The sequence below is a fragment of the Penicillium diatomitis genome (genome assembly GCF_028827545.1).
Source record: "Penicillium diatomitis strain IBT 30728 chromosome Unknown utg000010l_segment0_segment0, whole genome shotgun sequence".
Classification (NCBI taxonomy): Eukaryota; Fungi; Ascomycota; class Eurotiomycetes; order Eurotiales; family Aspergillaceae; genus Penicillium; species Penicillium diatomitis.
The window spans coordinates 1,179,660-1,205,288 of NW_026623182.1; the positions used below are offsets into that span (position 1 = coordinate 1,179,660).

A 25,629-nucleotide genomic window follows, 5' to 3' on the forward strand; every position below is an offset into this window, starting at 1 on the left:
GATAATTCCGCACGCTGCCCCGGGTTTAGAAAGAAAACAAAACAAGCAAAGATTATCGTAGTATATCCGGATCCATCCATCGTCTTCGACTTGATCGCATAGAAGTCTGCTGTCTCCTCATTCGTACCTTGGGAGCTCGGGAGAGCAGCAGAGATCTGATATTACTTGATGATTCCTCTTCTGCAGGCTGCGGGGGTGGAGAGCTTTGCTTCTTAGGTTTAACCGCTAGAACAATGATCAACCCTATGACCACAAGGGCTAGAAGAAGCATCACCTTTCTTTTAGTCGTGCGACGTTGGTAATTTGTCGCCTGAAATTGAAAACATATCAGCACTCGTTCAAGGACATCCCAGTCAAGGACAAAGTCGATTGTTCGAATGCGACTCACCACTTTCAATTCCTTGTCAGCGGCTTTTACTTCGGTATTCATGCGCTCAACGTTGTAATCGATCCGATCGAGCATCGTCCCCTGATCAATGATCATCGTCTGAAGTTCGCGAAAGATATCTGACAGTTCAATGATGCCCTTTGCAATGTCATTGATCTCTCGTTCACGCTGGGCAATGGCAGCATCATTCTGCCCTGTTGCGCGTTGTTGGGTCTGCATCAGCATGGTCTGCGAAAACGATTTGTCGACTTCGGATTCCATTAATGAAGGGTCGGTGAACGGGTTTTGCGCGGGAGTGGGCGATCGCTCAAATGGCGTTGACATGCCGTCCAGGTCCCGCAGTTCTATTCCAGGACAAGAAATGGATCAGCTCGAGATTCCCAGTTACCGAGTATCACGCGCATTGCTGGCACATGTGTTCCTGTATCAAATCCAAGGTAGGCAAGTATGAGCAAGGGGGAAGATCGAGCATAGCACGCACTCTTGAGGTAAGTACTCTGCTTCTTGCGGAACCGCGCACTCGACTCCTGGACTCGAGACGCCAACGAGATCTGGATATTCTTGGCCATTGTTTCCTCTCCACTGGTGACTCCGCCCTGCTGCCTAGCCTCACGCACCATGGAATCGATCCGCTTAATGGCACTTTGACATTGATGAAAACCCCGGGTCACATCTTGCGTGAGTCGCTCAATGATCCCTTCGTTTTGGCGCCGGAGATCCTCGTCGCCAAATCCGGGCAGCAGGTGTTTCTGGTGCAATTTGTCCAATTCGGCGGACTTTTGCGCAATGTCGGCTAATAACTCGGAGACTTCGTCTTGAACGTCCACCCAGCGTGGCGGAAGCAGGTCCATTTCAATCACCATGTCGCCGTCCTCTTCGAATCCACCTGTCTCGGAGATGAGGCGCCGACTCTCCTCCGGCTGGGGAACGGCATCGAAGCCATTTGAAGCACCAAATCGCGGCTTCTTCGCTGGGTGGTGTGCGAAAGATTGACGATAGGAAATGTAACTGAAGGATGCACGAGTTGATGTCAGTTACACCTTCAACCATCATCGCTTTCGCCTCGCGGAGGAGGAAGCGCTGGTAGCTAGCAGCGGCACGGCAGGGTAGCTTTCTGGGGTAATCGTACAGGTTGGTGCGATCCCGCCACATGGTGGGCGGGAGGCGTATATGTCTGTGAGCGCTGGTCTATTGAGAGACAATTTGAATGTGCGCTACTGTCATGCTCGTCTGATCGTAGTCAGCTGCAGGTCCGAGGTTGGTATTTCCCTTTGATGCGTGTCGGAAGTGGTAGTCGAGTTGAATGATGCGGCCGCTCGCAGCGGAGTCGATTGGCCCGGCAAGCTCCCCACAATCGCAGGTCGCAGGGGCTCGGATAAGGTACACAAGGTACTGTAGTAGTTACCTTTTGATCCCAAGTTAGGTACCTACCGTACGTTCTCTCAAGTACTATCATCTATGTTACTCGGTAAGTAAGTAATTAGTAAGAACTAAGTACTTCATTGATAACACATTTTTTCAAGGACATTATGATTGACACTGGACTAAATAGTATTTGTAGATCGAATTGTTTAAGCTACCAATCTATCGCAACAAGCCGAGCAGTTTGTTTCTACCTTCCAGACCCGGAAAACCATGTGCTCTCCGTCCGATCTATGCAGCCGTGCGTCATCGAACCTTCTTCCGATCTATCCCATTGTTGCCACATTGCACTGAGTAAGGTGGTTGGCCTACCGACTGCTTGGGAGGTCGCCGGAGGACCATCCAGACATTAAACCAGATTGAATCAACTTGCTTCCAAGAAGGCTAGCCCCTCGAAATTTGGTCATCTGCAGAGAAAGATGGGGTCTCATAGCCCATCTGCTGGTAGGTACAGGAGAAAGGCTGTAATGAGGTCCCTGAGGCTCCTGTGACTGCTAAATACCAGGTGACATTCGGTGACATTGTGTAGTAGTGCGGACTACCTATGGTGGAGAGGACAATGATGCATTGCAATAGAGTGTATGCCTTTTATCATAGGTATATCATGCGCGCCAAGTACAGCCTTGAAGTCTATTCTTGCTGTTTGCTCGAATGAGCTCCCTCGCGAGGTCCAGACATGCCCGGTTACAGGAACAATCAGCAATATACTGTAGTACCTGTACTGCCGGTTAAGGTAGTAAGGTACTAGGTCTAAGTACCTGTTGTGAGCTTCGAGTGAGCGAAAATGCTGACCACCGCTCGTTGTCTTTCCCAATAGAACAAAGGGGGCGGTGAAGAGACTCGAATTCGAGAATTTCAATTTGACAAGCATTGTCTTCGTTTGACGATACTCTAAGTTCAGCTAGAAGCATACCAGTAGAACAGTTATATCACTGCAAGAGAGAGTCCCGATGGAATAGTAAGTAACTAGTAGTAGTTAAGTAGCTTACTAAGTACCGAAGTCAGCTTCCAACTCGTCTCGCGTGGTCAGCCCGTGATCAGATCGTCCCGTCAGGCAGCAAGGCGGCAAGGCCAAGAATTGTAAGGCTGGCCCGCTAACTTTCCCCTTAACTTCAGACTCCCCACCATCTGCAGCCCGCTTCCCCTCAGTTTCATCTTCCCTTCCTGATCTCGCGCCTGTTTTTCTTGTCCACAAATTCTAGTCATCATGGTACGAGTCTTTTCCTTGTGTTGATCCCCCTGGTCCTCCAGCTAGGGTCTGGTGCAACATCCGTCGATCTCCATGGACCCCCCCGCACAACAAAGCGGGGCAGTTATATGCTCGTTGCCTGTTGATGTCCCGACTAACAATCATCGTCACTTTTTCCCTCTAGGCCGATTCTTTGACCGAAGAGCAAGTTTCCGAGTACAAGGAGGCCTTCTCCTTGTTTGTGAGTGACCCAATATATGCGAATTGGCCTCGTTCCATATGGAGCGAGAAAATACACAACAAGAATGGGTGACTAACGGGGCTGTTTTTTTTTCGTGTCTGAATAGGACAAGGATGGCGATGGTGCGTTACGCTCCTCCGATCGCATGATGGAGGGCTTTCGTGAGGCATGGCAACTGCCAGTCTCTGTATAGCAGAATCTAGCGAATATGAATATCTAACTCAATTCTGGCGGCCAGGTCAAATCACCACCAAGGAGCTCGGCACTGTCATGCGCTCGCTTGGCCAGAACCCCTCCGAGTCTGAACTCCAGGACATGATCAACGAGGTCGATGCCGACAACAACGGCACCATTGACTTCCCTGGTATGTTTGTACTCCCCACGCCGGGGATACACGCAATCTTTTTTGTTTCTCTTACTCTTGGATCCTTGATTAATAACACCTGTGACCTACAGAGTTCCTTACCATGATGGCTCGCAAGATGAAGGATACCGATTCCGAGGAGGAGATTCGTGAGGCGTTCAAGGTCTTCGATCGTGATAACAACGGCTTCATCTCCGCCGCCGAGCTTCGCCATGTCATGACTTCCATTGGCGAGAAGCTGACCGACGATGAGGTTGACGAGATGATCCGCGAAGCCGACCAGGACGGCGACGGTCGTATCGACTGTATGTTATTTACCCCCATCTTCCACCCTCTCCGCCGCATATCAAGACCACGGCCTCGTCTGGGATGTTGCAATACACTTCGGGCTCGTGATATTCAACCCTCACCTCGCCCAATTCTGAAGCTGACTTATTTCTCCTTTTCCAGACAACGAGTTCGTCCAGCTCATGATGCAAAAATAAACGACCTTTTCTATTCTCGCCATGAAATCCACGGTACCTTGAAGCAACCAGGAAAATGCTCTTTTCCTCTCCCATTGGCCTACTTTTCCTTCCCCTGTATACCAGATTATAGTAGTCTTGAGCCTACCACACGGGCTCCTATTTCTGGCAGGGATCGAGTCACGACCTAGCGTGATTGTTGATATGCACATATACATGACACATTGCGGTACCGTCACCACTATGGTCATACCCTTTCGATCTGCTTCTGGCAAGTGAAGTCGTGGGACCTAGTCAGTTTTGTCGTCACGTAGTCGTTACTCGTAGGCTGAAAATCTTGGAATCAATTAGACTTGTACGAGGTCTGTAAGAAGGCAAGCATCTTGCCATTGCGTAGCTCGCACTACCGATTAAACCGCAGTACCTCCATATACTGCCTCGCAACATCTGTCCCCGCCGTCGGATCAACATCATTCTCAAAGGATACACCCCCGTACCCAGTCAAATTCTCCACCTCATCCATTTTCCTTCCTCGACCACTACCACCCCTGTTCCCAGTCTTCATCTTCCCCAGCTTCTCCTTGACTTCCTTGCCCAGATCAGGTAGCAGAACAGCCTCTCTAGCCCCTGGCACACCCAACCTGCCCCAAAACTCCCGAATCAAGGACGCTGTGGCTGCATACTCCGCATCCACGTCCGCCTCCTCCAGATCCAGGAACGACGCATCAACCCCCGTCTCACCCGCCTCCTCAGACTCCGTCCTCAACCCAGAGTCTGCACTGCGACTCTGCATCGCCGCAAGCGAGTCCACCATCGACGGACCGCGCCATTCAATCTCGACGATGGCACCTCGCGGCCGCACAGCCGGGAAAGTCTGTCTCACATCGCCCATACGCACCCGGAAATCACCTACATCGTAGACGATCCCGTTCGGCACCGTAAAGGTCAACCGGTGACACCAGATCGGCTGGCACGCGTACGTAAAGTGCTGAAAGAGCGTCTTGTACGCGGCCGGCGGCACAGTGGTCATCACCATGGGCGAGGAGCCCGCAGCACCGATCTGCGCGCTCGCGGGCTGTGCAGGCGACGCGGCGCCAGGGACCGGTGAGGCCGAGGTGGAGAGCGAGGGACGGTGGGTGAGCTTTTCGGTCGCTTCGGAGGTGTAGATGAAGCCGTGGGTCGGGTAGTGGCTTAAAGAGAGGAGTTGCAGATAGCGCGGCTGAGCGGGGCGCTGGCCTTGGGGTGTGGGCTGGGGCAGCAAGCCGGGTGTGTCGCGCATTAGTTTATGGTCGAGAGCCCAGCGGCCGATGGGCGTGATGTCTTCATCTGAGAAAGTGGCGCGTAGGCGCTCAGTGAGGGTATTTAGAGTCGTTGAGGCCTGGGGGTTGGTGGGTATGAAGTAGACGCTGGGGGGGGGGCGGAAGCGTTGGACGTTAGCTTTTTATGGAGAGATTGTGCCATCAAGATGGCTGTTGAGAACATAACCCATACCCAGTGAGTGGCATGATAGCGTCTTGGTGCAACGGTCGATGCTGTCGACGATTGTGACGAGATCAAGATGCGGAAATGTTGGTCAGCTTGAGGTGATGTCGTCCTTACGATCCGGCCGGGCAGGAGCTTTGTCTCTGTCTGTTCGCAATCCTGGCGGTACTTGAAAGACCCGATTCGAACAGGACGAAGACAACGTAAGAGTCTCGTAGACGCCCAAATTTCTTCAAGCAATGGCTGGTCTTCCGCGTTTGAGCAGCCCAGGGTGATTTTGACTTCAACAGGCGAATTTGGTGTTACGCCTGCACGTCTGTTTTACAAGTGGCGGCCAAAGGATCTACTCAACGATTAGCTTCATTCTGCCAGACACATTCATTCCCTAGAGTAGCTCAGCTGGCTCATTTACTAACATCCTGAAATTGATTTGACCCGTCCCGTGATTTGGGCAGTAGATCGAGGAAGAAAGATTTACTTGAAGTCATTCGCAAAGAGTGGAACTGTACTAGCTCTGGGCCGGTGCCCGGTGGGGACTGGAGGTTGACGGAGAGCAGCCCTGGGGGATGCAAAGAAGCCAAACATCAAATTGGATGGATATAGTGATTATAGTCACATGGGATCTTGGTCCGATGTCTACCTTGTCTATCACAACCAATGATTTAATTCGGCTCCCAATTTTTTTTCCAATAATGGGGCGAAGTCTTCTTTATTGTTCTTGAATAAAAGTTCCCTCGGTAATTCGAACTTGACTGGATTGTCTGCAGGTTCGATCCCAACAGAATATGTATTCATGCCACCCACCAGGTAAATACCAAGTTACCATATATCAACAACACTGAGTTGAACTCAGCCCACCTCGCCGGGCCAGCCCCAAAACCACGAATGCATCTTAGCTCTATCCAATCTTACACCTTTCAAAAGTATAGTCGAAAACACCTAAGCAATGCCGCTCTAATTACATCGAACATTGTGTAAAAACACACCTTTGTTAATTTTCACTGCTGGCTCAGAAGAAATCCTCCTTGGCCAACCAGTGCGAATCCAGCGCATAGGCAACCAAGTCCGCCGCACAACACATGTCGTCGTGCCCATTGTTGAGGTCCAGAAGGTCAAGAACGGTTTTGAGCCTATTCTCAAGGGTCTGCTCGAGCTTGGAGACTTGCAAGTGGAGATCTCGCGCGCGAGATTTCTTCGCGACATCAGTCTGGTCCTCAGTCTTTTTAGATGTGCACGTCTTGCTTGTCAATCTAGGCGTAGTCGATACCCGGTTTGGAGAACAAGGTGCCAGAGCAACTCGCTCTGGCAAAGCGGCCACCTGCGAAGGCTCTGCTTTGCGATTCTTCAAGAGAATCTTGAGCAGAAACAGAAGCCAGATGAGATTGGTCTGGGGAACATATTCTTTCCAGATGCCGGCAACGGTAGAGTATTTCTCCATTGCGAGGGGTGCTCCCGTGTAGACTGTGTTACGCATATATCTGTATGTATCCCTCAAAAGCGCCTCGTCTTCATCCTCGCCAACGGCATCAAAAATCTGCCGCTTGTCCAAGTCGGAAGATGCTGTCTCGACAATGCTGTCTGGGTTGTCCTCGGGCTCGAGACTTTCACTTTGCAAGTCAGCGCGGGACAGCGAGTAATCGATGATTGTTGTCTCCAAGGCACTGAAGCCGAATCCGCTTGCTGACTGTCGGCGTAAGATCTCGAGGTCGGAGGGAGGGTCCATACTGCCGTCTGCTCGAGTGGACCGTATACAAATGTTACCCAAATGGAGGTCGCGGTGCTATTGACTTGAAGTCAGCATCTGTTCAGGAGAGGCAGCTCCACCTTTATAGAAGACAGGACGACTCACCTCAAACATCGCATACTCCTCGGCGCGTGCCAGCGCCATTGCCACACCCCAGAATATATCATAAATCTGGAATATCGACGACCATGCAAATTTCTCAAGCTCATGACCGGCGTCGTCCATCTCAATAATCGCCCACAGCTGAGTCTCCGGAAACGCTCTTCTGTTCGACGGATCGGGATTCCAGCAGTCATCATTGGTCGCCTTATAATGGTCCCACGCGCGTTGGAAGAGCTCCGGAAAACGTCCTTGAACAACATGAATTTCCCTAAATCGGGCAAATCCTGGAATTGGGTCTAGATACTTCAACAGCTTCACCTCGGACACTATTTCAGCCACAGATGTATATTTCTTCGACCCTGGACCTCTTGGCGCGCAAAGCGGAACGACTTTGAAGACACCGTCGCCATATGCGCGAAGTTTGGCCAATTTTGATTTGGAGACTGGGGGACGGGATGTTTCATCGTGGAGACGAAGCTTATACACTTCGCCGTAAGAGCCTTCAGCCAGTTTGACTACATGAAACATGCTCTCAGAACGCGAGGCCCACGCGCTGAATGTCTGTACACCTTGAGAAGCGATTGAGGAAAGGGCTTCGTCGAGAACGGGCCGAACGTAGGCGTCAATCCTTGCATCGTGAACTAGTCCAGATATTCTTCGGCTAGCAGAGCGCGGTTTTCTCTTGGTTACTGATGGTGTCGCATTGACCGAGACCGCTTGTGAATCATGCCCAGTCTGAATACTGGTAACATGAGACTGTTCGCTTGAGATTTGAACACCTGTCATCGTCTCGGAATGCACCGGTTTTTGCAAAAGGTCGGCCGACAAAGGTTCCTTGGACAATCCCCGCAGTTGTGGCATTTTCTCCGCTTCGGTGAATTTCGTGAGTTGTGCAGAGACATGCGCCTTGCTCTGGTGTGTTCGAGTGCATTGCGTGCGCTTCGTACTGGGCCGCTCTCGACGTAGGCTTTCGTGGATGGTCACATCGGCAAGCCTAGTCCGAAGTGTGTCGAGAGAGCCGTCGACATCTGAGAGATCCTCGCCCTTGTCATCCTGCCTCTTATCCTCCAATACCGCTCGTGCTGCGTCCTTGCGCCGCTTGCCGTATACTTTGCGATGTGCGACCGTTCTGGTAGAGGGTTTCCGAGGCTCCGTGACTGTCGCGTGACCCAATGGGCAGGGAGAAGATCTGGTGGACATGGCTGACCTCTCTGCCGACGAAGATCTACAGGGTCATGAACTGGCGTACATGAATTGGAAGGGTCTCTCCAAAAGACGGGTTTCAATGCTCAAGAGTCGTGAAAGTGACGGGAAAATAATCATGCACAACGGGCAAAACTGGGGCGCTGTTGCCGTATTGATGTTTAACCATAGATGGACTAGTGGATTGTTGCCGTGGAAGGAAAGCCCCGGGGCAGTCGCAGCACGTGATTTATCGTAGCTTCAACTGCCGGCGATGTGGGAGACTCCAAGTGCCGGTACATGATGGTACATGTCTCTATTATTTAGTGCTAAGCTGCTAATTGTATATGTCCTCGACACAGTCCGGGAGGGAAACACTGTTAGGATGGCTATAGACAGAGCTCGACAGATGAGATGGCACGATGCATTTGACTTGACTTTTAGGAGAGTTAGGAAATGTAGCTTCTCAGCTCGCCAAGCTGCGAGGTTTGTGTACATAAGATAAGGTGCATCCGGACGTCATCTTTGTGTTACCGAGCTAGCATGATGTCAAACAGCGCTTAGTCCTCGATTGGAGCACCCGGACCCTATATCATAATTGTGTAGTCACCTCCCAGTCTACATCGGTCGTGTCTCTAAGTATAAGACTAAGAGTAAGCACCAAGCCTTGGAAGCAAGTAGTGGGAGAGGCTGAGCTGGATCTAGAATGTCAAGGCAATCAGATTTTGGACCATTCTTTTCGTGTTTACAGTACGTCTACTGGAAGCGATGAAATCTATCGGCCACGTGCCTTGCCTTGCCTCTCTACTCAATTTCGCCTGCAGGGCGCCTGGAGAGGCTACCCGCTACGTAACCGGCCACTGCAGCCCAGACTGGATGGACGGTCACGGTTCTGCTCAGGCGGTTCCGTTGCCTCGACCCGGGGCTTATTCCACGGAATCCGACCGTTGGCATTTCCCAGTTTGAGGTGCGCAAAGTGTCGTGTGCCACCCTTTCCACGCGCTTGACATGTTCGTCTGCTGGACTGGTGTCCAATGTACACCTTCTAGCAGAAGCGTGATCACACTGCTTAGACGAAGAGCGATAAGTGAGAGCAATGGCGCAGGTAAAGGCGCATGAAGATCAGAGAGCAAGATCGAAGAGCAAGATCAGAGAGCCTTTCGCCCCCCGAACTCCACTATGGAGAACAACGCATCGTTGCTACGTCCAAAGCAATTCCGGGGTCCCACGGCCAAGACAACGATCTTGTAACGATCGCCATTTAGCCAATGCCGAGTGTTGTAACTTGTTTGTCCCAGTCTACGTACGAGGCCTCTAGGCGCATGGTCATAGAGGTGCTCCCGCTCGTGTACACTCCTGTTTGTATCTCCGATCGGCATAGATCTATGACCTTTTCTGACCCGCGTTGAACCGTGTCGCACGAGCTGCCCGGGATCTCTTTGTTTCGAATCTCATCAAAGACGTTTCAAGTCTGATCACAGGACACAGAGTCAGTGACAATCACAAAAATGGCCCTAGGTATGCACTCGGGCGGGCCTAGTCGGAGTGACCGAATACTTGCATGCAGCAGAAGCCCGTAGAGCTGTCATGAATGGCGATATCGAATGGACAGGACCTTCGGGCTCGATCGGAAAGGGTGGGCCTCAGTTGAAAAGTCGAGCGGAGTGACGTACTCCAGGCTTACTCTTTCAAGATCACGGCGCGGGCCATCATCGTACGCGCAGTGGGCATCAGCTCTGAGAGAATAGATGCTGCGCCATGATCCGTGTGAGTCCAAGCCTAGATTCCAGGACGTGAGGGGTCAGAAACAAAGCTCAAAAGATCAGACATTGTCAGACGATAGTAGTAGAAATATGATCAGAGACTGTTGTGGTCGCACATCGATCACAGAAAACAGTCGAATGCTGGTCCGGTCGGCGTGACCGTGCGTGGTCGGGGGGCACGCGAGGGCCCTGTGACTCTCCGGACGGGAACTCCAGTGGATTCCTGGACGGCCTCGGGAAGTGCGTCCCTTTTTTTTTTCTCTCTCTCCCCTTCGCAGTTCCACTCATATTTGCCCCGGCTGATCGTTGCTACCTTTCTGCTTGCTCTGGCTCTGGCTTTTTGCCTCTGCACTTTCGCTTTACGTCTTATCTCATCTCAGTCGACTCTGACTTGGGGCTTTGTATTCTGTTCTCATAGACCTTGCTTCTGTCGTAACCCGCCTCACCCGACCCGGCCCATCCTCTCAATGCGCGGACATGGCGTTCAACTTCAACTGGTCGCCATTGATGGCGGATGCGGGCTTTTATACTCGCGCCCAGGAGCTTCTCACAGCTGCCCTTAATAAATCACCTAAACCGCCCATCATTGTCGATGACATTATCGTCACGGAGCTCAACCTGGGTTCGATGCCTCCGGATTTGGAAATCCTGGAGATTGGAGATTTGGCCGAGGACCGCTTTCGCGGTATCTTCAAGATGTCATATTCAGGCGATGCCTTTTTGACTCTCAAAACGCGTGTGCAAGCCAATCCACTCAACACATACCTATTGACCAGGCCAGCATTCGCCTCTCCAAAGCCTCTTGCCGCAGCGTAAGTCCTCCTATCAACTGGGACGCAGATCGTGAACACCCGTGCTCTGCTGGACTCTCGACTAACGAATCCCCATCTTTGCGAACAGCACTCCTCTCACCATCCCTCTACAAATAACCTTGTCCGATTTTAAACTCTCCGGCTTCGTCATTCTAGTCTTTTCAAAACAAAAAGGAATCACGGTCGTCTTCCGTAATGATCCGCTTGAATCCCTCAAGGTCTCGTCAACTTTCGACTCAATACCGTTCGTGCGCGACTTCCTTCAAAAAGAAATCGAAGCGCAACTCCGCATCCTGTTCATGGATGAATTGCCCGCGATCATTCACCGTCTCTCTCTGCGCCTGTGGGTTCCAGAGTACCGCACTGGGGAGGAGACCAATGCCGAAACGGCAAAGTCAGACTCCGCGAATGAAGGTCCTGGTCAGGATCCTCTGGCTAGCCCACCCCAAGACCCCGTCGACGCCAGGGGTCACGCGCTCAACGAATCTGAAATCGCATCATTATCGCTTGATTCCTCGGTCGAAACGCACCATTTGTTCTCGCAGAAGAACCTCCTTCGCCTCGCCGCCTTGACCGATTCGCAGCGCACTCTCTCCCTGTTCACACCTTCCATCCAGGAGGTTGTTTACCGTGCCTGGACGGCACCGGTCGACCCGACCGAGGCCGCTCCGAGTATCGCGTCTCTCCGCAGCCCCACGCTATCTCGCATACATTCGCAGGTTGGCAGCGCGACCTCGTCCATTCACGAGACCGCGAGCATCGCCTCTTCACAGACTCGTCCCACGTTGTCATCCACTCACTCATTCAGTAGCTACGGACTCAATTTGGGAACAGGTCGCCACTCCAAGGTTCATGCTCGGAAGCGAAAGAAGCGTGTGGTCGACCTACGTCGACCCAAGACAACAGACGACGCCATGAGCGTTAGCGACGACGGTACCATGACTGAATCCACCGGTCCACCATCAATCTACTCGGCGCCTCTGCCCATGGTGAATGAGCAGTCGGATGATCCCGTTACTCCCCCTCTATCACCGGAGACCGACTCTCATCTGCCTATGATCCCCGAGCGACACCGATCAAGCATTTCACGACCAGCTCCACGTCGCAGCACTGTGACTGCCCGAAAGGAAGACCCTTCTTATTCTGTGGAAACCATTCGTCCTCTCAAGGCCAAGGATGCAGAGGCCACTCCTCGTGGGGTTGGGGATGTCGTGGGTCAATTCACTGAAAAGGCCCATGCGGGGCCCTCGTCGGCTGCAGCCCGGCCACCGTTGCCCTCTGCCATGCTCTCCTTGAATCAGGAAGAGAAGCCAGCTGGAGCCTCTGTGGACCAATTTCTGGTTGAACGTCTCGCTGGCGAGATCGCCCGCCGGATGCGCGAAGAAAAGCTCATGACGGGCAATGCCTGCAGTAACTTCTGGGCCCGTTCCCAGGACGATTCTCCTCCTCCTGCATATGGCCATTAAATTGCGATATCGAAGCCATCGCCTCTCTTCCTCATGATCTCCTCTTTTTGAATTGGTTTTTTAAAGCTTGAGCAAGCCTTGAGCCTTTACTTAATGTCCGACATGAGCTCTTCTCCATTCAGCCTGTACCATCCCCGACTTTGTTTTCTTTTTCTGTCTTTTTTCTTCCTGGTTATTTTCAGCGGAAATGTACAACATCAATTGTACCAAAATGCGTGGGCGTCCCTCTTGGATTTTCATGCCTGTCCTCTTCTACATGGCGTTGTCGGTTTCTCTTCCTGCCTACCTACTCTTTTTTGCTTGCGTTCTCGCGGGATACCACTGTGGGCTTTGGTACAGTCCTGGATTCGGGGGCAAAGGTTGGATTATTTACGGACATTGAATTTGGAACTGCAGTCATCATTCATCTTTTGCTTCCTGGGGAGCTGTGTAATTCAAGCTTAAATAAAGTCTTGTTTGTTGCAGGCGAAATACCGGGTCCAATATCTCTCGTGCATGAATCAGTTGTAGGAAGCCTGGTCCCGTGCTCAAGCTATCTGACCATCTCCGGTCCACGGTTCGCCAATTCGCCAACGGCCGCTTAAAACTGCCTGCCCCCCCCGGAAAAATCGTGGGGGCCGCTAACCGCACGCCCAGCTTCCAGCTCCGCACTCCGTTCCTTCCCACCTCCTTTCCCTTCCACCTCGTCTTCGTCTGGTGTCAACTCCAACCATGGCGGGTGTGTTCAAGAATGTGTTTGGCTCCCAGCAGTCGGGCAGTGCCAATGCTGATGATGGTAAGCGCCCGTAAATCTCGGACGTCGTCTGCCAATGGAGGCTTTTCAGGCCACCTGTCGATCAGTTCCCCCAGCTGACGATCTTCCTCTTCTCTCTTTTCCCCAACCAGATTTCGCCGACTTTGTCGAAGCTCCAAACCCATCTCCCGTGTCGCTTGTCGCCGACACGACGACACTTCCGGCTGTAAATACGCAGGGTGCCGCGCCATACACGAAATGGTATCGCATCTGGGAGCGCACCTCGCCAAGCGACTTCATGCAGGAGGCGCTGATTATGCCCTTCATCCTGCTCGTCGTGCTTTTCCATCTGTGGGGAACTCGCGCCAACCGCCGTCGCGCTCGCGATTGGGCCAAGGCCCATATTCCCATCTTGCAGAAGGAATTCGCTGTCGTTGGCTTCAATGGTATTCCCCATTCAGCACCTGGCGAGATCACCGTGGAGCTGTCCAACCCGGAGAAGCAGCTCAAGGAAAAGTCTGGTCATGAATTCGCCGCCTACGCAACAGGCCGTCAAAACGTGGCATTCTTGGATGTGGCCCTGACGATGCCCAAGCGCTATAATCCCATTACATACATCATGGAATATGTGTTCAGCTTCTTCTTCGAGAGCTGGGAGGCCCCCGCTGAAAAGTACGAGGCGCTCATGTATCCTTTCGATGGCAAAGAGAAGGATCTGGTGCCCGTTCTCGGAAAGGATACCTCGTCGGTCAAGGTCTCCAACTCGCAGTACGATGGCTTTATCTGGGCTGTGGTTCACAAGAGCCACATGCGCAAGTTCCGTACCGATCGCTATGATGCTTCCATCACCTTCTCCAAGGATCATCCCAAGCTTCCCTCTTGGGTCACCGTCATGACCGAGAGCGCCGAAATCACCGAAGCACTGCTCACCCCGGAGTTGATCCAAGCCATTGAACAGGCTGGCAACAACTTTGAGTTCCTGATTGCGACTGATCAACCTATCGACAAGCCTCTCAAGTAAGGAATCTTCCCATGTCGCCTCATTTTTGGCATTGTTAAGAATACTAACGCATCTTCCCACGCAGGATCAATGAGACTGTCCCCAAGAAGCGCATCCAGCTGTCCGTCAACCTTACGTCTGATTACTCATCGACTCTCCCTATCTTCAACCAGTTCCTGCGCTTCGCCGATAAGCTGGTCACCGTCGCTCACTGGCGTCCTGAGGTGATGCGTAAGATCCGCAACGTTCGCGAGGAGGAGATCAAGAAGATCCGCCGCGTCGAAGAGGAAGAAAAGGCTGAAGAGCGTAAACTCGCTGCCGAGAAGATCAAGAAGGAGGAGCGTGAGCGTTTGCTCCGCGGCATGACTGCCGAGGAGCAGCGCAAATATCTTGATCGGGAGTCTCAGAAGGAGCAACGCAAGTCTATGAAGAAGCACACCCGCAAGGGTTAAAGTCGAGTCATGACGAGCTCGAACGGAGTGCTGGTGGTTTCAGGTGACACAGGGAGTGAAAGATGAGGTCGAAGGTTGTCGGGAGACTTTCCAGCACGCTTCTTATTTTCCTCCACGCGGTCGGACGAAGGGTGAGAATAGGCGAGAAAGATGTATTGACCTTTCATGCCTTTACGCTACTGCGTGTGTATTTTATACTATTTATTCGAAGAGTGACGGTGGCTATGTGTTTCTGATAAACCCGTGAACCATTGATGGGATTGCTAATTGATCATGATAATGTCTCATTCACAAATGTTTCCAAATTATCCCAAGAACGGAAACGGATTTAGATGGGCCCTTCTTTCCTGTCGAGCACGAGGCCGTCCTTTCCTTACGTCGGTTGCTGTTGGTGGCCAAGCCCTACTACTATAGGTAGCGAGAACCACATCTACATTCTACAGTAGTGTTTTGACACCAACCATCCATCCGGGCTCTCTACCTTTCGTTCAAGCATCCAATCGTTGAAATCAGACTATTCGTACTTCTTGAGCAGTCCTTCATCATGTATCACCTCGCTTCATGCCTCGCCGTCCTCTCGATCGTCACTCGTTCCTCGGCTACTCCGGTTCTTCCAACTGCACCATCGCCCCAATCCATTCTTACGTCGTCAACCCTTCTAAGTCGAGATGAACCCCAGCTACCCTATGGCCAAGTCATTGATCGCTGTACCGTTCCAGGAACGATCGCTTTCGCATTCGACGATGGTCCGTACATTTACACGGAGCACGTCCTCGATCTGCTCGCGGATGCCGGAATGAGTGCGACGTTCTTCCTCTGCGGCGATTGGGAAGGAAACATCTACGACTTTTCGCATGTCGTCAATCGGACTCTATCAGAAGGACATCAGATTGGTTCTCACTCGTACTGTTGCCCCCTCTCCTTGCAAGAAATTTCCACATTAGGCCTGTCTCGTGTGTTCGATGTCCTGTTTCTCACTGTCTGAGCGTGCGTCTTCCACCTCCATCACCGTACTGACTGAAACTCACACAGATGGAGCCACTATAACCTGACAACCGTCCCCTACCAAACCATCCTCAAGGAGATGTACGCCCTGGAAAAAGCCTTCTCGGACATTCTGGGCTTTGTCCCGACATATACTCGCACGCCCTGGATGCACGTCAACGAGCTCGTCCTTTCCGCTCTCGCAGACCTGCAGTACCATGTCATCGGGGCAAGTATCTTGACCGATGACAAGGCGAATAATTCACCTGATCGGACCGAGCGCAGTGCGGAGATGTTCCGTGAGGGTCTCGAGCAAGGCGGTAGTATTTCCCTTGCGCATGAGACGCAGCGATATACAGCGGAGAGCTTGGTGGAGAAGATGATTGAGGAGGTTGAGAAGAGAGGGTTGAAAGGTGAGATTTTAATGCCGAGGAGGAGTGTGATATATCGAGTGGCGATTGGGATTCGTTCAAGTTGCTGGGATATGCTTGCTAATGCTTCTTCTTTGGGAGTCTAGCTGTTACGGTTGGAGAATGTTTGGGTCATCCGCAAGAGCTGTGGTATCGAGAGCGCTGAGGAGCTTGGCGCTGGTCGGATGGAGACGGCCGGGATGGGTCGTATGAACTGTGATGACCGGAGTCGGGAGACTACTTGAGGGAGAACTGTTCTGCGAGTGACATTCCTTCGACCTTGGAGTGATGCTGGAGTCTCGATCATCCTTGTCATGCAGTTTTACGTATTTGTTAGACATGAACATGTGAAAAGAGATCACTTCTCTACCTCATCTTTTCCCTCCATTTTGAGTAGGAAGAGGGCTTAGATGTCTGTTTGTGCCAGCTCAAGACGACGATAGACGGATTCCAGTGAACCAAGCAAACCGGGAGTACATCGATGTGAGGAAACAAAAATCCGATCCCATGCCATGTTGATGTTTCTTACACCGGAATCAGTCCGGGCGAAATGAGACTCGATTATCCATGCATCATCACGTGCAAGGTAGAGCTCCTGCGAAGCATGTCCTTGAGTCATGCCACTCTAAATAATGATCCATACTATCCGCTGTCAGCAACAAATCTTCTCATACTCTCGAGCTATCTACAATTCTACAGTCTCAGTCATTGTCTAATCCTTGCCCACCCCGAAACTTCCCATGGCAACGATGCGGCCGGCATCGAGAGCTTACACCTAGACCTCGAGCTGTATCCACCTGACGCTGGATGTACTTTGCTGAGCCGCACAACACCACCAAGTACTTGTCAGGAGTAAGTTCAGAGTTTTCCATCGCAAGCTCAGAGTATACAGACCGCCGTTCACATGCTTTGCTCTTGAGATTCGAGGAACAGACGATGAACCGGAGACAGGGATCATTTGCCATGTCGACTGTCCCGCGGGAGGACTCTGATCGTCTGGGTCTGATCCTATTCGAGCCATCAGATCAGTTTGACTAGTACCTATCTACCTACATAGGTGCCGATCTGAGGTACTTGGTTACTGGGTGTTGAACGGAATCACGGGATTGTCTGGAAGTTTCGTATCAGACGCGAAGAGTCAGACGGTACTTGAAAACTTCAATTGATTGAGGTTGACAGGTGTTGCTGGGGAAGATGGTGGTTTGGTACCTCGGAACGTAGCACTTCTTGTGCCTCACTGCCTAATGCCTATTTACCTGATACCTCTGCTGGACTAAGGTGTCTTTCGATCTGCCGCTTCAGAGTAAACATGGTGGAGGCTTTGAATTCAACGGCCAGCCACACTCAAGTCTTATCAGGGCCACTATAAGGGGGAAAAAATGATCACGATCAAGCCATCATATCCAATCCATCGTGTGGATTTACTTTCTTCCTCTCTTCCTTATCTTCGAAGATGACCCCAGCCGTGCAGCTTGGATTGTCAGGTCGGGTCACTGTTGGGTGTCCACAAGTATGGGAAGAAGAGTGGATTTAGAACCGCCCGTCGAGCCATGATTTATCTGGTTTTTTTTTTCTTGTTTTTGGGGGAATGAAACCTCTAGTGCTTATGGCTGGGATCATACGCGAGTCAGGTCCTGTGAGACTGAGGTCTGATGAGGGAGTATCGCAGTCTAATGTGAGATTTGGGGATCACAGGGCAATGGCATACCCAGTGACCCACCATGGTAATTCCCTGTGGCGGGAACAAGCGACTCACAAGAGCAAATGAGGCAAACCCGTGGAAGGACTGATTGTGTTTCGTGTGTTTCTGTCAGTGTCTGGAACTGATTGCCTCTTTCAGGTTCCCACATTTTGGTCCGGGTGGACTGTGGACTCTGGACTGCGGACGGCGGAATAGACTTTGCCGCCGTCCTCGAATCGTTTGCCTGAACGGGATGTCGCAGGTTGGTTTATCGTTCGACTCCGGGAAATGAGGCTGTGGAGGGAACCACTCTTTCCCACTGTACAAAAAATCAAAATCAAAATAGTGGTGTCAACAAACACGAGGGATCAGCGTGTGATGCTTGGCAGAGATCATTTCATGAAAACAGTCAATGCTGTAGTGAGTAGTGAGTACTGAGTACTGCCCACTGAGACGCCGAGTAAAATATCTTCTCGTCCCGTCTGATGGCAATCTTCAGGACAAAAGTACGGACAGTCAGCACTAAGCAGTTCTACTCAATTCACCTCAAGCTTCTCATGTGATGCAGCCAAGTCTCGAGTCGCTCGGGTCTAGACCGTTTTGGGGCTGGTGGGTACTTACCACAGTGTAGTACTAAGCGCACTGAGTGTACCACTGTACACTGTACACTTACAGTCGCACTCTCACAGTACCATCCAATTCCAGGGCCGCCTAAAGTCACAGTCAGGGGCAACCTCCGAAGTGCCGACCCTGCGAGTCTTCTGATTCACTCCTCCTTGGAGATCAAAGACCCTCGTTTACCCAATCGGGCAAGTCTACTCTGCAGGTCTCAAACCGCCACGATGTGCCAGAACAGACGAGACCCTCCACTCGTCGTGCTTCGATTATTTTCTTTTGTGATTTGTAGCAAAAACTTGATGGTACATTACTGACGACTTTCTTGGCCACTGGCCAGTCTTATCATTTGCGTTTCGTCGGAGTTCTCGTATCGTCTTTTTTTTGATCATCCTCTTTGATCAGTAGTACCTTACCCACTTCCTTTCTTCCACCCCCTCCCTCTCCATCTTTCTCTTCTTCTTCTTCTTCTTCTTCTTCCTCTCTCTTCCTCTCGCTCGTACATATACTCACACAGTCACACACTCTCTTTCTGGCCTCTGTAGTCAACACATTCATTTCCAACTTCCCATCTTCCAACTATATCCCTCTTTAACAATCACTTCATCTATCTTCCACACGCCTGCTACGCCTATCCCAAAATGCAGTCCAAATTCCTCGCCGCGCTCCTCTTCTCCGCCACCGCACTGGCTGCCCCCCAGTCCGGCAACGACATGCCCGACGCGGCCGCTCTGCTCGACTCCGTCCCCAGCTCCATCCTCACCGTCCTCGAGACCGCCATCCCGACTTCCTGGTACCAGGAGATGATGAACTCCGCCTCCCGCGACTCCATCATGTCCGAGATCGCCGCCGGCACCTTCCCCGCCTGGTACAACTCCCTGCCCAACAACGTCAAGGCCTGGGCCACCTCTGCCGGCAACGGTCTGATAGGTGATTACTCCGCCGCTACTGCTACCGCCGCGGCCTGGGCCTCGGACGCTTCGACTGCCGTCACCGGCATGGCGACTGCCGTCTCGGCCGCGGAGTCTGGTGCGTCCGCTGCAGCCAGCAGCTTTGCTTCCGCGGCCAGTTCGGCTGTGAGTGCTGCATCGACTGCGGCAGCGGCCGCCGCTTCGTCTGCCTCGTCCGCGGCCGCCGCTTCGGCGACTTCGACTGGTGGTGCTCCCATTGCGACGGGGACTGTGGCTGTGGGTATCATGGGAGCTGCTGGTATCTTGGGTCTGGCTCTTGCTTTGTAAGGTGGTGACCACGGAGTATCTCTGAGGTCTATGAAAGTGCTTTTTGCGATATTTCGCTGGGTATATCTGAACCCCTCTGAGAAACCTGGGCTGCAGGAAGATATGAGAAACCCATTCGTATTTGATGCGGCGTGATATGAACCGTCTACTTCAATTGTGATGTGGTTTGTCCTTTTCGACTGCGCTTGTATATTACACCTGGCACATGTAACCACATCAATGTACACCCTTTATAATGTTATGCGCCCATCTCCACGACTTCATCCATGTGATCATCATGATCATCATCATAACGGGTGATACCACCTACTCCAGTTTCACGTTGCCCCCCCAAACTCCATGCATCAACAAGTCCTTTCCAGAGTCCTCTCTATCTATCTCCCTGCATATCCACATCCCCGGATCAACACAGCAACAGACAAGCTCAACTCACTTTTCACACCTTCACCCTCTCATCAACAGCCTTCCTTTCCCTCCCCACCCGCAAAACCACCAAATCCCGAACCTGCGGCTCCATCCATGCCGCAACCGCCCCACCCACCAACGTCTCAATCTCCTCAAAGCCGCACTTCCTCAACACCCGGATCGACGGCCCATTCGTCGAATCCACTCTCGCCTCGATGCAGGCCGCCTCGGGTCGCAGGTGGAAATACCGGCTCACCACGGCCGATACCGCTTCCGTGGCGTAGCCTCGACCCCAGACAGAGGGATGGAAGAGGTAGCCTATTTCGGGGACGGGGTCGTCTTTGTGGATGCCGACGATGCCGAAGACGGGGGAGGAGGAGGAGGAGGAGGAGGAGGAGGAGGAGGAGGAGGAGGAGAGGGTGGTCGTAGAGTTGGCGTTGGCGGTGGGAATCGGTGATGGGGACGGAGTTGGAACTGGAGTGGTTTGGAGTGAAGGTTGGGGTTGGCGGATAAACACTCCGTAATTGACGATTCCAGGTTGAGTGGGATCAGGCAGGATGCGACTGATGCGCAGTTTGGTTTCCTCGAGGGATGGAGAGACGCCTTTGGAACTACAATGCGGCAGAGTATAGGTTGGTAAGTGAAGTCGGGTTGTGGGGTATTGAATTGGAAGGGTAGAAAATCCATTGGGGCTTCCAAGGAGCCTCCATGGGCTTGCTTGTCTGATCATGACTCCAAGATACCGGATGGAGCAGTATGCAGATTCATCCCAGGTGGTCTCCCGAACGTCTTGAAAATCCCGAGGTCTTTGCACACAACTAACCTCCATTGTGTGGTATTGGGATCGGACCAAATCCGATGGAACCCCTCCAAGTGAGCCAGATCAATTGGTTCGAGTCGGAGACGCGCCGTCTCCAGGACAGCAGACGATTCGCTTCCTTGAGCCATACCTCTTGGAGGAGGGTTTGAACCACAGTCGGCTACCAAAACAAAGAGTCGACGCAGGGAGTCAACGAGAAGGGGAAAAAATCCTAGGGACGGGTCAACCGTCAACAATCGTGGACTTTTGAAACTTTGACGGGTACCGGTGGATAAAGTTGGAGTCATACTACTACTGCTGGAGGTGCTGTACTTGGCGGGCTCGGGGAACCCTCACAATCAGTCACCTTGTGGCTTCCACGTGCGCACAGAGGTCCCGAAATATACAGAATGAAAGTGGATGCAGAGAGCAATAAGGATTCCGGAATTGTATGTGGCTTCAAGGCTTGTACCACGGCACGACTGAAGCGCAAGACTCTTCATATCCGGAAGGCTTCATTGTCGCCAAACCTCGGCCGAATGCACACCAGGGGTGGTGGGGTATAGGTTCAAAGCTTGAAGTGAGGATCAAGGGCAGCGTTGTCAAGATTGGCGGCCAAACAGTCCACGGGCAAGACATTGATCTTTGAATAACAGAGAAGAGAGGACGACCCAGGTCCTCACAGCAACTTCTATCCAAGCTTGTCAGAATCGGACTCCAAAGAACCAACTCGCGTAATCTCCCCTAGCTATACAAGCTCTGCAGGAACGGAGGATTCTTACTCCTTGGGGCTCCGACCTATCTTAAAGCATCCAACGTGAGTCCCGCACTTGAGCAGACTGAAGTGTGAGCGCTTCCTAAAGGGGATCAGTTAGTTCCAATCAAATGGAACTTGAACGCTTTGAACAGTTGTCAGATTAGCGACAACGTTCAGGTAGATGACGACTTCCCTGAGATGGAAGAAACAATTCCACTCCGGTTCGGCAGTCAACGACTAGGCTCATCGAGACCCGAGTCAGTCCTGCACTAGTATTATAGTATAGCGTGGACGGGGGATTGTGGAGTGAGGCTTTGTCATGTCGAGGGATCACCCTGACTCAATGATTAGCACCGGCCGCGCGCCCCGGTGGGTCTTGGCGCTTTGAGGATTGCAACTTGCAGGTGACAGCTGGAGTCAACCCGATGGGGTTGACTCATGCCCGAGCTAATTGGAGAACCAAATGCACTGCATCAGATGTACGGCCTTTGTCTGGTTGAGCTCCCTTGTGGTATTGAAGGTATGCAACGGCAGTACGTCCTGCTTTACAGTTCAGATCATGATCTGGATCTTGATCTGTCATACTCGGAGTAGGTATGTAAATCCCAAATACATACAAAATGACCGCCTCCAATCTGCCTTCGTGTCTAGCACGTCATGCCGAGGTTGAGCTTCCCCCGTTCTCTGCCCTTTCTCTCCACCACAGCCAGTCTCATGTCCTCCGGCACCGGTTGAATCGCAGGGGGCCATCTCCTGCGCCCGGGGGCCAAACATTGACGCTACAACAAGAGCTAGCGCCCCTGCAAGAGACAAGATTCCTTCTGGAAGACCGAAGACAAGCTCCGTTGCCAAGTTGGTAGGAGTTCCAGTGCCCACTGCCCAGTGCCCACTGCCCAGCATCGTTCAGTACAGGATGCAATGGCCGTAGTCACCGTACTGTACTGGAGTGCCGCCCAAATCAGCCTCTTCACATCCGTCGATCCGAGTCCGATCCAGAATTCCCGAGAGGGCACGAATCAGATTGGATTTCATCGGACCCAGTCAGTTGGATGGGAAGGAAAGCTCCAGTGCATGTCCACCGGGGGTCGACTGCTCCCTGCACTGGGTCGGCTGGAAACGAGCTGACGAGGGTCGACTTGCTTGGAAATACCTCATCACCCCCTCTCCCCATCCTCTCGGGCTTTGCGATCAGGATATCGTGCTGGAGAGTGGACTTTGCGCCACTTTTGGATCCTTCATCTCTCCCCATACCTGAGGACTCTGTCGGATCTTCCGGACCACGATCACCACCACTGACCAGAGCTGCTCAAGGTCCAGTATAAGACTCTATACATGCCCTGTATCGGCCACAACCATACTCATTGTTCCACACGAGATAGCCGCCGCCGCCGCCGCCTTACCCACCGTACAGTGTACAGTGTACACTGTTGAGTGTATAGTCTATCTACTCACCATGTCCTATACATCCTACGCCGATGCGCGTATGTCGCGACACTTCAGAGCCTCCAAACACAAGCCCCGCGCCTCCATGCGCGCCCCCATCCGTGAAATCGCCCTCCGACCCGAATCCATCGCAACCACCAAAACCACCCTCGTCCTGCGTCCCAACGGCAACGCCGCCTCGAATGCCGCCTACATCATCACCACCGAGGACCACCAACCCGTCTACACCATTGCCGGTCGCAAAGCTGGCGACCGCGTGTGTCGAGAATTCCACGACGCCTCGGGTCTGCCGCTGTTCGAGCTGCACACCAAGACGATGCTGGGTCGACCGTTGTCGTGGTTCATCACCATGCCCGGCGGAGGCGCGGATATGAAGATTGCAGAGGGCCAGCCGCGGTGGGCGGGGGGTCAGAAGTCGATGGTGTTTTCGTTTCGGAATCGGGCGGCGGTGCAGAATAAACGTGAGGAGGAGGCGACAATGAGTCTGCTGGTCAGTTCGAATGGGCAGATTATGGCGCGGTATGATGTGATTGATGGGGATCGGAGGGTCGCGGCTGTCAACGAGAGTATTCACCATAATGAGACGTTGGCGTTGATGCCGCAATCCAGGCGAAGGAGTCTGAGGCCGGCGATGGATTTGACGGTCGTGCCGGGTGTGGACACTTCGTTGGTGAGTGACTTTTGACCTTACCTTATGCGATTATGAGAACTTAGGAGAGGCCCGATTGTCACTTCGCAGAGATCATTCCCAGTACACTGACTAGACACAGGTGGCTGCGATCGCGATCATCATGTTTGACTGGACGTACGGTGCAGAGTGAACCGTCCCCTTATTATGAGCCATCTGGTTATGGATCGAGAGTACCTATAAAGGGTTGATCAGGATTCATGCCTCGTTGGGTGCCCTATAGGCGAAATATCCACTCATCTTAGTACAGCGACTATACCTTCCAACCTCCCTACTCCTTGACCTGAACAAGGGAAGATGAATACATGACCTACACCGTATCTGACTGCTGTTGCTCCATCTAACGTTGACGGTGCTCATATACTGCTCAATCACCAGGGGAGAGTGTCTGTTTCGAAAGCTCTATACGCGCTACTCTATCGAGCTCGGTAAATCATCGCCGAGATTTAGACGAGGCGGAAACGGGCGGAGCTCTGCATGCGCTCTGACATCGCGAGGCTGATATCCATACTGTTGATCGGGCAGACAAGTACAAAGTCTTCGGAACTAGTCTTGATGTAAGCTGTAGGGGAGGCTGAGGCAGTGAAGGCATTTGTGTCGCGTGCACCGCCACCCGGTTCCAGAGAGGAGTTCCTTACCTCACTACCTCCCACTACGGAGCGGAGCTTTTTGACTTGAAACTATAAAGAGCATGTCCAACTACTGTAAACTATCTGATCGACATGATTGTTGTTATCTCATTGACCTTTGCACGTTCTGTTTGCCCCGACAACACCAGTCATACTAGGTAACCCCGCTTACTCGCCCCACCAGATCGCGGCGCTTATCCATTGCATTTGCATTTGCATTACCACCAAAAACTTGCACATCGAATCCATCAGCACAGTCGATAGCATTTTACAAGGATCGACAGGGACATCCGAAAAATAGTCCCGACGATCCAGGGAGACTGTCCATCATGACCACCACAAATCCAGACCCCAGAATCGGTGTGGGCGTCTTCGTCCTCAACGCCGAGGGTAAATTCATCTTGGGCAAGCGCAAAGGAAGCCACGGTGCCGGTGAGATTACAATTGACCCATCCCATCGTCCACTCTCCCCCCCCCCCCCAAAAATCAGCACAAGTCAGTTCGTGTTCTTAATACTCGATTCTCATACCTTCCCGCTACAGATACCTGGGCGCTTCCAGGCGGACATCTCGAATTTGGCGAGTCCTGGGAGACGTGCGCCGAGCGGGAAATTCTCGAAGAGACGGGATTAAAGATTCGAGATATTCGTTATTTGACGGCCACAAACTCGGTCTTTGTGGCGGAGAACAAGCACTACGTGACTATCTTTATGGGCGCGAAAGTGGAGGATGATCAAGGCGAACCTTGGGTATGTGTTTGCAATCTTGGTAGAAAAAGCATGCTTTAGGATACAGATTCGGTGAAATACAATTCCCGCTAATTCGTTCTTCACCAGATCGTGGAGCCGGAAAAGTGCTCAGCATGGGAGTGGTGCTCGTGGGAAGACCTGCGATCCATGGGGCAACAACAACTCAGCGCTGGCTCTGAGTTCTCTGGCGAGCAGCTGTTCCTGCCTTTGTTGAGTTTGCTGGAGCAGCGACCTGATTTTCAGATCTGAGTTGATCTGTGATGTGGAATGGATGGATTTTCGGGATCCCGATCGATGGGCTAGTAGGAGCCTACGAGGTGTGGTCTTGAGGAGTGAGGCACCTACCAGAGGAATTGAAAGTGTTGCTTCTGCTTTGGTGCTGCATGTTGTGAAAAGCAGTCAAATTCGATTTGTCCAGTAAGAAGTAC

The 25,629-nt window shown here is 52.2% G+C and overlaps 11 protein-coding genes across 11 annotated transcripts; 7 read left to right on the forward strand and 4 right to left on the reverse strand.

Annotated features, from left to right (window-relative positions):
* Positions 1-52: 52 nt before the first annotated feature.
* N7539_007424 (t-SNARE syntaxin TLG2) lies at positions 53-1,540 on the reverse strand (the record flags this gene model as incomplete). The annotated part of the gene is made up of 3 exons (XM_056937025.1): positions 53-732; positions 777-1,358; positions 1,429-1,540. 3 exons carry the CDS (start codon positions 1,538-1,540, stop codon positions 53-55), a joined length of 1,374 nt encoding a protein of 457 aa, XP_056787824.1.
* Positions 1,541-3,017: 1,477 nt separating this feature from the next.
* Positions 3,018-4,089, forward strand: N7539_007425 (calmodulin; the record flags this gene model as incomplete). The annotated part of the gene is made up of 6 exons (XM_056937026.1): positions 3,018-3,020; positions 3,184-3,240; positions 3,347-3,362; positions 3,479-3,604; positions 3,697-3,909; positions 4,055-4,089. 6 exons carry the CDS (start codon positions 3,018-3,020, stop codon positions 4,087-4,089), a joined length of 450 nt encoding a protein of 149 aa, XP_056787825.1.
* A 382-nt stretch (positions 4,090-4,471) lies between these two features.
* N7539_007426 (uncharacterized protein) lies at positions 4,472-5,573 on the reverse strand (the record flags this gene model as incomplete). The annotated part of the gene is made up of 2 exons (XM_056937027.1): positions 4,472-5,474; positions 5,560-5,573. 2 exons carry the CDS (start codon positions 5,571-5,573, stop codon positions 4,472-4,474), a joined length of 1,017 nt encoding a protein of 338 aa, XP_056787826.1.
* Positions 5,574-6,559: 986 nt separating this feature from the next.
* N7539_007427 (uncharacterized protein) lies at positions 6,560-8,596 on the reverse strand (the record flags this gene model as incomplete). The annotated part of the gene is made up of 2 exons (XM_056937028.1): positions 6,560-7,330; positions 7,400-8,596. 2 exons carry the CDS (start codon positions 8,594-8,596, stop codon positions 6,560-6,562), a joined length of 1,968 nt encoding a protein of 655 aa, XP_056787827.1.
* A 2,222-nt stretch (positions 8,597-10,818) lies between these two features.
* On the forward strand, positions 10,819-12,619 carry N7539_007428 (MDM34 family protein; the record flags this gene model as incomplete). Its single annotated transcript, XM_056937029.1, has 2 exons — positions 10,819-11,153; positions 11,242-12,619. The coding sequence occupies 2 exons, from the start codon at positions 10,819-10,821 to the stop codon at positions 12,617-12,619; spliced, it is 1,713 nt and encodes a 570-aa protein (XP_056787828.1).
* A 711-nt stretch (positions 12,620-13,330) lies between these two features.
* N7539_007429 (CCDC47 family protein) lies at positions 13,331-14,804 on the forward strand (the record flags this gene model as incomplete). Its single annotated transcript, XM_056937030.1, has 3 exons — positions 13,331-13,394; positions 13,505-14,369; positions 14,438-14,804. The coding sequence occupies 3 exons, from the start codon at positions 13,331-13,333 to the stop codon at positions 14,802-14,804; spliced, it is 1,296 nt and encodes a 431-aa protein (XP_056787829.1).
* Positions 14,805-15,348: 544 nt separating this feature from the next.
* Positions 15,349-16,364, forward strand: N7539_007430 (peptidoglycan-N-acetylglucosamine deacetylase; the record flags this gene model as incomplete). The annotated part of the gene is made up of 3 exons (XM_056937031.1): positions 15,349-15,707; positions 15,843-16,201; positions 16,306-16,364. 3 exons carry the CDS (start codon positions 15,349-15,351, stop codon positions 16,362-16,364), a joined length of 777 nt encoding a protein of 258 aa, XP_056787830.1.
* A 2,771-nt stretch (positions 16,365-19,135) lies between these two features.
* On the forward strand, positions 19,136-19,732 carry N7539_007431 (uncharacterized protein; the record flags this gene model as incomplete). The annotated part of the gene is made up of 1 exon (XM_056937032.1): positions 19,136-19,732. One exon carries the CDS (start codon positions 19,136-19,138, stop codon positions 19,730-19,732), a length of 597 nt encoding a protein of 198 aa, XP_056787831.1.
* Positions 19,733-20,168: 436 nt separating this feature from the next.
* N7539_007432 (GNAT family N-acetyltransferase) lies at positions 20,169-21,085 on the reverse strand (the record flags this gene model as incomplete). The annotated part of the gene is made up of 2 exons (XM_056937033.1): positions 20,169-20,850; positions 20,961-21,085. 2 exons carry the CDS (start codon positions 21,083-21,085, stop codon positions 20,169-20,171), a joined length of 807 nt encoding a protein of 268 aa, XP_056787832.1.
* Positions 21,086-23,146: 2,061 nt separating this feature from the next.
* N7539_007433 (uncharacterized protein) lies at positions 23,147-23,957 on the forward strand (the record flags this gene model as incomplete). The annotated part of the gene is made up of 2 exons (XM_056937034.1): positions 23,147-23,806; positions 23,907-23,957. 2 exons carry the CDS (start codon positions 23,147-23,149, stop codon positions 23,955-23,957), a joined length of 711 nt encoding a protein of 236 aa, XP_056787833.1.
* An 825-nt stretch (positions 23,958-24,782) lies between these two features.
* N7539_007434 (nucleotide triphosphate diphosphatase NUDT15) lies at positions 24,783-25,450 on the forward strand (the record flags this gene model as incomplete). The annotated part of the gene is made up of 3 exons (XM_056937035.1): positions 24,783-24,885; positions 24,996-25,201; positions 25,289-25,450. 3 exons carry the CDS (start codon positions 24,783-24,785, stop codon positions 25,448-25,450), a joined length of 471 nt encoding a protein of 156 aa, XP_056787834.1.
* Positions 25,451-25,629: the final 179 nt, after the last annotated feature.